A 13,257-nucleotide genomic window follows, 5' to 3' on the forward strand; every position below is an offset into this window, starting at 1 on the left:
TTATATTCTCTCTTTCCATTGAGTAACGGTACCAAAGATTTTATTGCAAATCCTATGGGCTACTTGGCCGCAAACTGTTTTGATTCTCTGCCAGCTGATGTGTTTTATCTCCAAACATAGTATCAGTCCACTTGTAACCATACCCAACCACCACACTATCCATATGGAACGAAAGAAATCCATTGTCAGAGGCTTTTCTGGATCATCTACCATGATCAAGTGCGCATAGCCCAAGTATAAGGCATCTCCAAATGCTTTTCGTTCCCAATGGCGCATAAGACCCGCCTGTACGGCAGTCAAAATAAATGTCTCCAAAGGTTGCTGAAAATGCGAATCTCTTAACATGGGAAACACATGATTGAAGGGACCTATACACATGTCGGTGAGTCGAAAAAGTGGAGACTTCATATAACGCTGTTGTAAATTTTCAAAAATCCAGCGGTCTGTTTGAGTGCTATAGCCATAGGACGTGTTGAAGTTATCCCTATGCTGGTCCATTTCCAATTTGTCACTGGCATTCACCACTAGGTCCATAAAAGCTTGGGGGAAATTGTAGGACTGCATGATGGCGTACTCATATGGCATAACCATTATGGGTAATTTCTCGGCGATGACATCCTCATAGGTGTTTATTTGTGGTATCTCTGGCGAAGCGGTCAGGTAGCTGGCCATCTTGGTCAAATAGAAATTCGAAACGAAGAAGCCCCATACAAACAGCACGATGAACATATAACGCATGCGAAATATGGGTAGAGTCAAAAATTTCAAAGGTACAATGAGCAGCAAGGAATTTATGGTCTGTACAAAGGATAGGCCTAGATCCCGGCTCTCGGAGGGAGTACACAGCCATATGGCTAGGGTAACATAGCCAATACTTAGAAATAACAACCACCAAGTGTACCTGCGAAAGCTCTTCTTCAAATAGAGATGCTCTGGCGAACGATTGCGATAGGGCACCATAATGCACCAGTCATTAATGCCTATGGGATAGCTATTACCTGCCTGGGATTTCAGCATATCCGTGTACGAATGCAAGCTTACCTCCAATTCTTGGTTATCCACCATTTCAATAATACGATCCAACTTTACTGGCTCTGTCTCCAGTTGGTCATTATCATTCTTGGCGTAGGTGGCATTGATATAACTCAAGAAGCTCATGAATAATTTGCCCGAAACTCCGCTGACCCTGTGGTTTTTTCTAAAACCATAAGGACTACGGGTCATATAGAATATTCGTGGAGGATCATGGCGTAGGGGAGTTTTTACCACATAACCCTTAAAGTTACTGCGATATGGCACAAAGAAGTTGCGCACATTCCACTGTGCAGTCAAGTTGATCACATTGGTCACGGGATAGGGCTCTTGTATGAAGACATTGTTCTGTGTGGTCACCAGCACCGTATTGATGAATTGAGTCTTCCATATCCATTCGTAGAGCAACTGTATTGTCTCGAAGAATACATACTCTTGCAGCTTGTCCTTAGTTTTTCTTCTTTTTTCCATGGGGAAAAATATGAAGATGGTCTTCAAATATCTGACTCCCTCCATGCTTGCAGCAGCCATATTCATGATGGGATCCTCCTGATGGGTGGTCAGCACCATGCACAAAGAAGAGGTGCTTAAGAAGCCCCTCATCGATTGATTATTATTTATCATTAAGACACTGGAGACCATGGGAAACCCCTGCCAAAATTCTTGTAAAAAATCCTCTGCCATTTGGCTGTTCAAAGCCAGATTTGGTGATATGAAAAATACAAAATTTTCAAATTGATACAAATGATGAATGCTGCTGACAATTTCCACGACAAAAGTGTTATTCACCATTTGGGGTAGGGTTGTGTTTTCGCTGGCCTTCTTGGAGGCATTCGAAGAAAGTAGCAATAAGGCTATTGCAGTGCTTAATGACATTTTGTTTGTTTATGAACCTATCCACCCAAGAGTTAACACTGGAATGTTTTCACCAGTAAGCCGGGTTTTCTTAATGAGGTGTTGGTTTTGAATGAAGGTGGCCCCAGTGGCTATTAGCATGAGTTGCTAAGGAGATAATGTGCTTGCGATGCTAAGTCACTGTCGTACTTGAATGAGGGAGTGATAATGAAAGTGGAAAACGATTGGTTGACAATGTCTAAACACTGCAAAATAACGAAATTGGCTGTTTTTTTTTTTAAATCGGGAATTATATTGGCATATGTGCTGAAGTTGCAATAAAGCTACTAAAACTTTCAACTACCGTGTTATTGTCATACAACTGGAAACAAAATTCAGTCTTTGCATCTCCAACCGGTTCTATCATTCCCATTGCGATATCTTGGCTTTCTGTTTGGAAAGGGAACTAAAACTACTCTTTCCGCTTGGAAAGGGAACTAAAACTACTTTTCCGTTTGGAAAGGGTACTAAAAGTTCTCTTGTCGCCTGAAAGGGTACTTAAACTACTCTTTCTATTTGGAAAGGGTACTGAAGCTACGCTTTCCGTTTGGAAAGGATACTAAAACTAACCCTTCCGTTTAGTAGGGATATTAAAACAACCCTTTCCGTTTGGAAACGGGTACTAAAACTGGCCTTTCTATTTTGAAACGAGTTATAAAACTACCCTTTCCATTTGGAAAGAGTGCTAAAACTACCCTTTTCCTTTAGAAAGGGTAAGAACACTGCCGTTTCCGTTAGGAAAGCGTACTAAAACTTATCATTCCTTCCGGAAAGGGTACTAAAACTTATCTTGCCGTCCGGAAAAGTACTAAAACTTATCTTTACTTCTGGAAAGAGTACTAAAATTAGTCTTTTCGTTTGAAAAGGAGCAAAAACTTTTCTTGTCGTCTGGAAGGGGTACTAAAACTTATATTTACTTCTGAAAATGGTACTAAAACTTCTCTTTCCTTCTGGAAAGGGTACTAAAACTTTTCTTGTCGTCTGGAAGGGGTACTAAAACTTATATTTACTTCTGAAAAGGGATCTTAAACTACTCTTTCCGTTTGGAAAGGGAAGTAAAACTGACCTTTCTATTTGGAAAGGGTACAAAAACTTATCTTTCCTTCTGGAAAGGGTACTAAAACTTTTCTTGTTGTCTGGAAGGGGTACTAAAACTTTTCTTGTTGTCTGGAAAGGGTACTAAATTATTCTTTTTATTTGGAGTGGGTACTAAAACTTCCTTTCCGTTTGGAAAGGATACTTAAACTGCCCTTTCCATTTGTAAACGGGTACTAAAACTACCCTTTCCATTTGGAAGGGGTACTATAACTAAATATTCTGTTTGGAAAGGGTACCATAACTACCCTTTCTGTTTGGAAAGGGTAATATAACTAATCTTTCCGTTTAAAAGGATACTAAATCTACCCTTTCCGTTTGGAAAATGTACTAAAACTAGACTTTCCCTTGGGAAAGACTGCTAAAACTACCATTTACGTTTAGAAAGGGTACTAAAACTAGACTTTCCCTTTGGAAAGGGTGCTAAAATTGCCCTTAACGTTTAGAAAGGGTATTAAAACTTCGTTTTTCGTTTGGTAAGGGTACTTAAACAACCCTTTCTGTTTGAAAAGGGTACTATAACTACCTTTTCCGTTTGATAAAAAAAACTAAAACTACACTTTAACTTTAGAAAGGGTACTTAAACTACCCTTTTTGGTTGGAAAGGGTACATAAACTTCCTATTCCGTTTGGAAAGGGTATTAAATCTACGCTTACCGATTGGAAAGGGTACTAAAGCTATACTTTCCATTTGGAAGGGGTACTAAAGCTACCAATTCGCTTGGAAAGGGTACTAAACCTACCCCTTTCGTTTGGAAATGGTACAAAACCTACCCCTTCCGTTCGGAAATGGTACTAAAACTACCCTTACTTATTGGGAAGGGTACTAAAACTGCCTTTTCTGCTTGGAAAGTTTACTAAACTTTCCCTCTCCGCTTGGATAGAGTAATTAAGCCGCCCTTTCCGGTAATTTTACTAAATGTACTAAAATTATCCTTTCTAGTTGGGAAGTTTTCTACAAATAGCCCTTTCAGTTGGATAGGGTACCAAACCTAGCATATTCATTAAGGAGGGTACTAAATCTAACCTTTTTCTTTTGAAAATGTACTAAATTTATCCTTTTCTTTTGGAATGGGTACTAAAATTACCCTGTTCTTTTGGGAGGGGTACTAGAATTACCCTGTTCTTTTGGAAAGGGTACAAAAACTGCCCTTTCCGTTTGGAAAATGTGCTTAAACTTTTGAAAAGGTTACTATAACTTCGCTTTTCGTTTCAAAAAAAGGTACTTGGCCTACGCTTTCGCTTTGGAAAGGGTATCAAAATAGTCCTTTCATTTGGAAAGGGTAGCAAAGAGACAACTCTGTTTCTTTTGGGGATAATAAAACTAGCCTTTTCTGTTGGAAAGGCTACAATAAATTCGCTTTTTTGTTGCAAAAGGTAAAACTACCCTTTTCTTTCCTAAGACGATTCTAAAACTACCCTTTCCTTTTGGAAAGATACTATAGCAACCCTTCATATTTGAAAATTTTAGATTTTACTGCTGGTTCTTTACATTTGGAAAGCGTTCTTAATGTACCCCTTTCGTTTGAAAGTGTTCGAAAACTTCTCTTTTCTCTTGGAAAAAGTACTAAAGCTTCCTTTTGGAAAGGAAAGAGTACTAAAACTATTCTCTTTCTACCATCCTTTGCTGTTGGATATGGTACCAAAACTATCCTTTTTATACCCATTACCGTAGGATGGGGGGTATATTCATTTAGTCATTGCGTTTGCCACACATGGAAATATCAATTTTCGACCCTACAAAGTATATATATTTCGGATCGCCGATCGTCTAAAACGATTTAACGATGTCCGTGTGTCTATCCGCCTGTCCGTCTATCCGTCTATTCGTCCGCCTGTTGTAATCACTCTACAGGCTTGATAGGTTGAGATATTGAGCTAAAATTTGGCACAGATATGTCTTTTTGATGCACGCTGCATAAGGTCTTGATCGGGGCAAATCGGACCATATTTGGATATAGCTGCTATATAGACCGATCCGACGATAAAGGGTCTAGTGCTCATAAATACTTTTTTTTTTATCCGATTTTGCTGATATTTTAAACAGTGAGTAGTTTAAAGCTTCCCGATATCTGACCCAAATAGGGTTCAGATCGGACTATATTTAGATGTAGCTGCCATATAGACCGATCTCCCGATAAAGGGTCTGAAGCCCATAAAAGCTTTATTTATTAACCGATTTCGCTGAAATTTGAAAAAGTGAGTAGTTTTAGGCCTTTCAACTTCTGACCCAAGTATAGTTCAGATCGGATTATATTTAGATATAGCTGCCATATAGACCGATCTGTCGATAAAGGGTCTGAAGCCTAAAAAGCTTTATTTCTTATCCGATTTCGCTGAAATTTAAAACACTGAGTTGTTTCAGACCTCCCAACATTCGACCCATATATAGTTCAGATCGAACTATATTTAGATATAGCTGCCATATAGACCGATCTGCCGACAAAGGGTCTGAAGCCCATAAAAGCTTTATTTATTGCCCAATTTCGCTAAAATTTGAAACAGTGAGTTATTTTAAGCCTCCCGACATCTAACCTAAGTATGATTCCGATCGGACTCTATTTAGATGTAGCTGCCATATAGACCGATCTCCCGATTAAGGGTCTAAAGCCCAAAAAAGCTTTATTTTTTATCAGATTTTGCTAAAATTTAAAACACTGAGTTGTTTCAGACCTCTTAACATTCGACCCAAATATGGGTCAGATCGGACTATATTTAGATGTAGCTGCCATATAGACCGATCTCCCGATTAAGGGTCTAAAGCCCAAAAAAGCTTTATTTTTTATCCGATTTTGCTAAAATTTAAAACACTGAGTTGTTTCAGACCTCTTAACATTCGACCCAAATATGGGTCAGATCGGACTATATTTAGATATAGCTACCATATAGACCGATCTGCCGACAAAGGCACTGTAAATTGTGATGGCTGTCCATCGGCACGGAGATCAAGGATACTACGAATGGCTTCCCTTCTAGCTTTGTCAATCTCGGGCCAATAAATTGACGTTTATCTAAGGAAAATACCTCACAAGTATCGCCAGCATTCTTTTTTTAGAAACAATTTTTTTTCCTAAGGAAGCAAATAAAACACCAACAAAAACAAAAATCAGCTGTTATTCTGCAAATTTTCACTGGAAGTCATTCGCGTACGTTTGCTTGAAAATTTTTTGAAGAGAGTAAAATGGATTTTACTCTCCTGCAAATTTTTACTGGAAAAGTACGCGAACACACCTAATGTTTGTATATATTAGGGGTTTAAGATAAGAGTGAGAGAGAATGTGGAAGAGAGAGTAAAAGAGAAATTTGGAAATTTCATGCCAGACGGAACCTTTCTAGTAGGATATGCCATGACATCGCTGCAGTCATCACTGCAATAGACACGGAAGGTGCAGAGCAGTAACTACGACCGGTGTTGCTAAGAACACAGGACTGGCTAGATTCCCACTACTTGCAACTTGCTATGCTAAAGACTAACGGGAAACAAGTAAAAGCATGCTAAGTTCGGCCCGGCCGAATCTTGGGAACCCACCACCATGGACTCTGCTAAAAATTTATACTTGTTTTTTGAGATAATTTTATTCAACACACCAAACTTCTGTCAAACCAGCAAAAATTAAAGCTTCTAGGAACCGAACAGGGATAATCGAGAGACCGGTTTATACGGGAACTATTCCAGGTTATAGACCGATTTGGACCATACAGTCGTAAGTCATGGCACAGTTGTTGGAAGTTATAACACAACACTATGTGCAAAAATTCACCCAAATCGGAGAAAAATTGCGGCTTCCAGGAGCTCAAGAAGTCAAATCGGGAGACCGTTTTATATGGGAGGTATATAAGGTTCTTGGCCGATTTAGACCGTACTTGGCACAGTTATTGGAAGTCATAACAGAAAACTTTGTGCAAAAATTCAACCAAATTGGGGAAAAATTGCGGCTTCCAGCGGCTCAAGAAGTTAAATCGGGAGACCGGTTTATATGGGAGCTATATCCAACTCTGAACCAATATGGCCCATTTGCAATCCTCAACGGCCTACATAGATATTAAACTTAGACTTTGACAGGGGTCATCACCGGACACTGTGCCATAGGCCGCATGGCGTCACGCATGAGGATACCACACAATGTCTTCTGTATAAGTTGCCTCGACGAGGATGAGGAAGAAACTATTGAGCACTTGTTTTGTTCCTGAGACGTTTCTGGGGAGCCGTTTGCAGAGACGTTTCTGGGGAGCCGTTTCTTCTGTGATCAGGGTGAACTTGCGAACGAACCTCTGGTATCTCTCCTGAGGTTTGTGAAGGGAACAGGATGATTCCGAAGGGGGGTGACACAGGCTCCGGCGTAGGCAGATGCTGGCGTAGGCTCGGGTTTCTCCACTTCTACTGTCTTTTGTGTTTGTCTTTTTCTTTTTATTCGTGTATAACGTCTAGTACGAGGTCTCACATTTTCCTTTTTCTTCCCTTTCTCTCTCTAGGGTACCACAGTGGGCCAATCTGGCCTCCGAGTGAACTCACTTTGGTGGGCGACCTATTCAACCCAACCTGCATCGATATTAAGTATCTGTGCAAAATTTCAAGCGGCTAGTTTTACACATTCGACCGCTTTTGTGACGAACGGAAATGGCTAGATCGACTCAGAATGTCAAGACGATCAAGAATATATATACTTCGTGGGGTCTTAGGTCAATATTTCAAGGTGTTACAAACCGAATTACTGGATTAGTTTGCCCCATCCTATGGTGGTGAGTATAAAAATAACCCAGTATATGCGCATAGACAACATACTGGTGAAAACCCAGAGATTGGTCAAATATCTAGGGATCCGACTGGATACAAAGCTGATCTATGCAGAGCAAATTCGGCACGTGACAATATAGGCGAAGAGCATAACAGCGCATTTGAGGCGACTGACGCCAAACATAGGTGTACCGAGCAGATGCAGACTCTAATGGAGTTATGCAATAGCATCCTCCTCAATGGGAAATATGGAGCCACACATTGCAAACAGCATGCCGAGCGAAATCACTGCTCTAGTACAGAGTACGGCGGCTATTAGGTCCATATCATCCTGACTAATAATGGCGGAGCCAGCAGCCCTTGTGATAGCCGGAATGGTTCCGATAACCCTTCAGGCCATGAAGTGAAGGCAAGAGGACTACGGTCAATAATCTTGATTAACCCGAAGCCTTTCGGGTCGACGCAGTCCAAGTAAAAGGCGTGGTGGACGAACGCCCATGTAATGCCATGGAACAGCAAAACGGTCAGCAGTATTGGGAGATCCAGATTGTAAGAAGACTAGACTATTAATAAAAGGAAGTAAGAAAGAGGTAAGTATAGCTTTCGGTATCATAACGGGACTGCTTAAACTCAAATGATTGATTTAGTCCTTTCCTTGCCCCCTCATTTGAGCTTGTTCACATAACTGTCGTAAGAGTCGCTCTTATAGTTTTCCTTCGACCTGCCAGGGAGCTTGTTCGTAAGCTCGGATCCCATTCTTGGAGTAGAAGACTTCTTAAGATCACTTTCTCTTTTTACACCTCTCAAAGGAGCAGCTCATTTTCTCAACTCAGACGTTTTCAAAGTCTGATACAAAAGACATCATTCGCTTTGTAGGACTCACACCGCCGACTTCGCGCATCTGTCATTCTTTGTTGTTGAGGTTAATATCGCACAAGAAAACCTTTTCATAGAAAAAACCTAATCACACTTGTTAGGTTAGGTTGGAATGAAGGCTTTAGTGATAAAACAATAAATAACAGACTTCCTGGACACAGTCCCCAAAGTGATTCTTCAATAGTCTTTCCCTCTTCGATCTGGATAGATTAACTGTAGGCGTCACTTATTGATCACTGAATCCTCTCGTAACACTTTGATGATAGGACAAAAAACTTCAATCATCCTGGATTCAGTCCTCTTAACTACTTCAATGCCTGAAAGAATAAAGGGCCCAGTATCTTATTCCTACTATGATTAAGGCCGGACATATCATCATTCCTAACGCCAATGCGAGACATCTGTGTATTAAGCTTATTGTGAATTGGAAGTGTCACATTCAGGACCATACTAAGAAGGCTCACAGATTTTGGGCACTATGAAGACGGCCCGTAGGCTCGTAATTGGGCCTGAGTCCGAGGATAGTCCACTGGCTCTACAGAAGCGTGGTTAGACCAATACTTACATACGCCTCAGTAGTTTGGTGGACCGCCATGGAGATAAAGTGCAACATAAGGACCATACAACAGGTTCAGAGAACATGTTGTCTTGGCATAGGCGGAGCGATGAAGATCACGCCCACTAAGGCACTGGAAACTATTCTAGATATCCGACCCATTGGCATACAGGTTAAGTGTGAGGCAGCCACTACGGCTGTGAGACTTAAGGCGTGGGGAGAATGGATTGAAGGTGGGAGCAGCTCATACCATCGCGGACGATAGGAAACCTGTAAGGAAGGGAAGAGTTTTCGGATACCTGAGGTGAGCCTTGAAATCGAGTGCGAGACATTGATGCCATCGGCACAGTCTTGGATTGACGGAACCCTAGTATTGACATCTGGAAGATCATGTTACATAGATGGATCGAAGCTAGAGGACAGAGTAGACCGGGGGGTCTACATTGAGAACCCAGGGACTGAGATCTCTTTTAGACTGCCTGACCATAATACGGTCCTGCAGGCGGAGATCCGAGCGATCACGGAATGCGTGGTGTTAACGCGAGGACGTCGTGTATGAACATCTTTACCGACAGTAAAATGGCCATAAGGGCAACAACACCCAGGACGGTAAGGTAACGAACAGTCTTGCAGTATAAGAAAGAGATTAATGCCTTCTCTGAGAATGGCAAAATCCACATCGTTTGGGTGCCGGGCAATAACGGCGTAAGGGGAAATGAAAGGACAGACGATTTGGCGGTGAAGGCCAGTCCTCTGGCGCAGTCCGAGTTAAGGGAGTGGGCGACGAGTGCGCATGCAACATTGTGGAACTGCGAAACGGTTGGTAGGAAGGCGAAAATCCTATGGGGGATCCAGATCTTGAGAAGACGAAGTTATTACTGAAAGGAAGCAAGAAGGAGGTCAGTATAGCTATTGGAATCATAACGGGACACATAGGGCAACGAGCTCACTTATGTAAAATCGGTGCTGCAAGTGATAGCATGTGTAGGGCATGCGGGGAAGATGATGTGATGTTGAAGCATTTCCTTTGTCATTGTCCGGCTTTCGCGTCTAACAGATACCGGCACTTAGGTGGAGACACAATACCAGACATGAACCAACTTAGGGAAGTGGTATTGAAAACAATTAAATATTATGTAAGTAGCACAGAATTCCTAACTTAAAATTTTATTTTTAGAGGTTACTTTATAGTTTTTAGAGCGCACAACAAACCGATTACTGGCTTAGGTGTATGTCTATAGTGGCATGGGGCGGATTAATATCTGCACCCTCTTTTCAATCTAACCTATCCTAACCTGATAAAGCTCCCCTATAAAACGACCTCCCAATTTGATATCTTGAGGTCCTGATAACCGCAATTGTTGTCCGATTTGGCTGAAAGTATTTTGTTATGGGTTCGAACATCAGTGCTATGTATGGTCTAAATCGGTGTATAACCTAGCACAGCTACCATATAAACCGATTTTCTGATTAGTCGTCTACGCCCCATAGAAATTTCCATTTTGTCTGATTTAGCAGAAATTTGATATTTATAGTACACATATGCCCTTCAACTAATTTCCTTTCTGTTCATTTTTAGCAGAATGCATGGGGTTGGGTTCCCAAGTTTCGGCCCGGTAGAATTTAAACGTTTTTTCTATACAATATGGCCGAGACTCGTAAAAGTAACCATAATAAAGTCAAAATATTTACCCATCACATTCCCCCAAACAACTTCTAGTCAATCATACCCTTGGTGATTTCTATGTCTGGAACATTGATTAAATCTAATCAATTTCATTTGTATTATTTATCAACCTACAAAATCATAAATCATAGACGAGTACATTGAGTTTGAATTGAAGTAGACAATGAATAGTCGTACAGCATATTTATCCGTCAACTATTTATGCGCATTGAGCCATTAATTGATTAAACGATGCGTCCATGCATAGTAAAATAGAATGCAAAGACTCAAAGTTTAATGAATGAATGAAACATTGGGTGGTCGGTCCTAAAGAAAGCATCTAGTATGTAGAATAAAATAATTTTTAAAAATATATAAAAAAAATATAGTAATGCCTTAATTTCATTGGATACAGAATTAGATGAGGTCAAGGAAAGAATTGATTTCTTATCGCTTTCTTTGTTCGTTCGCAACTATACCAACCTAATGTCCGTAAGATACGCATATTTGCTAAATTGCTGTAATTTCGTGTACTACGTTATATGAATTTGCGAGGCCAATGTGCCCTTTTCGGTGCATTTGAAATCTGTGATTGACCGTACGATGAAACACACCGCAAATATTAAGGTCGCCTTACAATAGAATACAGTCAAGTCTGGATAGTTAAAAATGAGAGCAAAAACAAGTAAAAGCGTGCTAAGTTCGGCCGGGCCGAATCTTATATACCCTTCACCATGGATCGCATTTGTCGAGTTCTTTTCCCGGCATCTCTTCTTAGGCAAAAAAAGGATATAAGAAAAGATTTGCTCTGCTATTAGAGCGATATTAAGATATGGTCTGGTTTGAACCACAATTAAATTATATTTATGTTGGAGACCTGTGTAAAATGTCAGCCAATTCGAATAAGAATTGCGCTCTTTGTGGGCTCAAGAAGTAAAATAGAGAGATCGATTTATATGGGAGCTGTATCTGGCTATAGACCGATTCTGACCATAATAAACACGTATATTAATGGTCATGAGAGAATCTGTCGTGCAAAATTTCAGGCAAATCGGATAATAATTGCGACCTCTAGAGGCTCAAGAAGTCAAGTCCTCAGATCTGTTTATATGACAGCTATATCAGGTAATGAACCGATTTGAACCATATTTGGCACTGTTGTTGGATATCATAACAAAATACTACGTGCCAAAACTCATTTAAATTGGATAAGAATTGCGCCCTCTAGAAGCTCAAGAAGTCAAGACCCAAGATCGGTTTATATGACAGCTATATCAGGTTATGGACCGATTTGAACCATACTTGGCACAGTTGGTGGATATCATAACAAAACACGTCGTGCAAAATTTCATTCCAATCGGATAAGAATTGCGCTCTCTGGAAGCTCAAGAAGTCAAGTCCCCAGATCGGTTTATATGGCAGCTATATCAGGTTATGGACCGATTTGAACCATACTTGGCACAGTTGTTGGATATCCTAAGAAAACACGCCGTGCAAAATTTCATCCCAATCGGATAAGAATTGCACTCTAGAGGCTCAAGAAATCAAGACCCAAGATCGGTTTATATAGCAGCTATATCAAAACATGGACCGATATGGCCCATTTACAATACCAACCGACCTACACTAATAAGAAGTATTTGTGCAAAATTTCAAGCGGCTAGCTTTACTCCTTCGGAAGTTAGCGTGCTTTCGACAGACAGACAGACGGACGGACGGACGGATGGACAGACGGACGGACATGGCTAGATCGACATAAAATTTCACGACGATCAAGAATATATATACTTTATGGGGTCTCAGACGAATATTTCGAGTAGTTACAATCAGAATGACGAAATTAGTATACCCCCTATCTTGTGGTGGAGGGTATAACAAATATCAAGTTCGGCCGTGCCGAACTTTGAATACCCACCACCATTGATATATTCATCATCTTATTTTATTACAACTCCACTACCATATCCATAGTTATATCCATTTAAGCTGGTCTGCATCATATTTGATTCAAGTGCCGAGATCTCTTATACAAGTCACAGTTTCAGCGATATCGGACAGTACATCTGTTTTTATGGAAGAAAGTTATATATGGCAATTATATTTAAATATGCTCCGATCTGGACAATATCCAGGTCAGATGACGGAAGGCTAAAAACAACTCACTGTTTCAAATATCAGCTAAATCGTATAATAAATGCGCGTTTTACGGATTTTAGACCCAATGTCGGCAGATCGGTCTATATGGCAAATAAATCGACATATGGTGTGATGTGAACTATTTCCGGTTCAAACAACGGGAAACATAGTCCAATTCACTGTTCTAAATGTCAGCGAAATAGGGTATTAATAGAGGCTTTTAGAGGTTTGACACCCTAAGTCGGCAGATCTTTATATATGGCAGCT

The 13,257-nt window shown here is 40.5% G+C and overlaps 1 protein-coding gene across 1 annotated transcript; it reads right to left on the reverse strand.

Moving 5' to 3' along the window:
* On the reverse strand, positions 1 to 1,908 carry LOC131997888 (uncharacterized). Its single transcript, XM_059369747.1, has one exon. It carries the CDS (start codon positions 1,906 to 1,908, stop codon positions 1 to 3), a length of 1,908 nt encoding a protein of 635 aa, XP_059225730.1.
* Between the last annotated feature and the right edge of the window lie 11,349 nt (positions 1,909 to 13,257).

This window comes from Stomoxys calcitrans, chromosome 5 (genome assembly GCF_963082655.1).
Source record: "Stomoxys calcitrans chromosome 5, idStoCalc2.1, whole genome shotgun sequence".
NCBI lineage: Eukaryota > Metazoa > Arthropoda > Insecta > Diptera > Muscidae > Stomoxys > Stomoxys calcitrans.

What these genes read in the sequence shown, in the direction of transcription:
- LOC131997888 (XM_059369747.1), bottom strand. Translation starts at nt 1,908, where the DNA reads ATGTCATTAAGCACTGCAATAGCCTTATTGCTACTTTCTTCGAATGCC.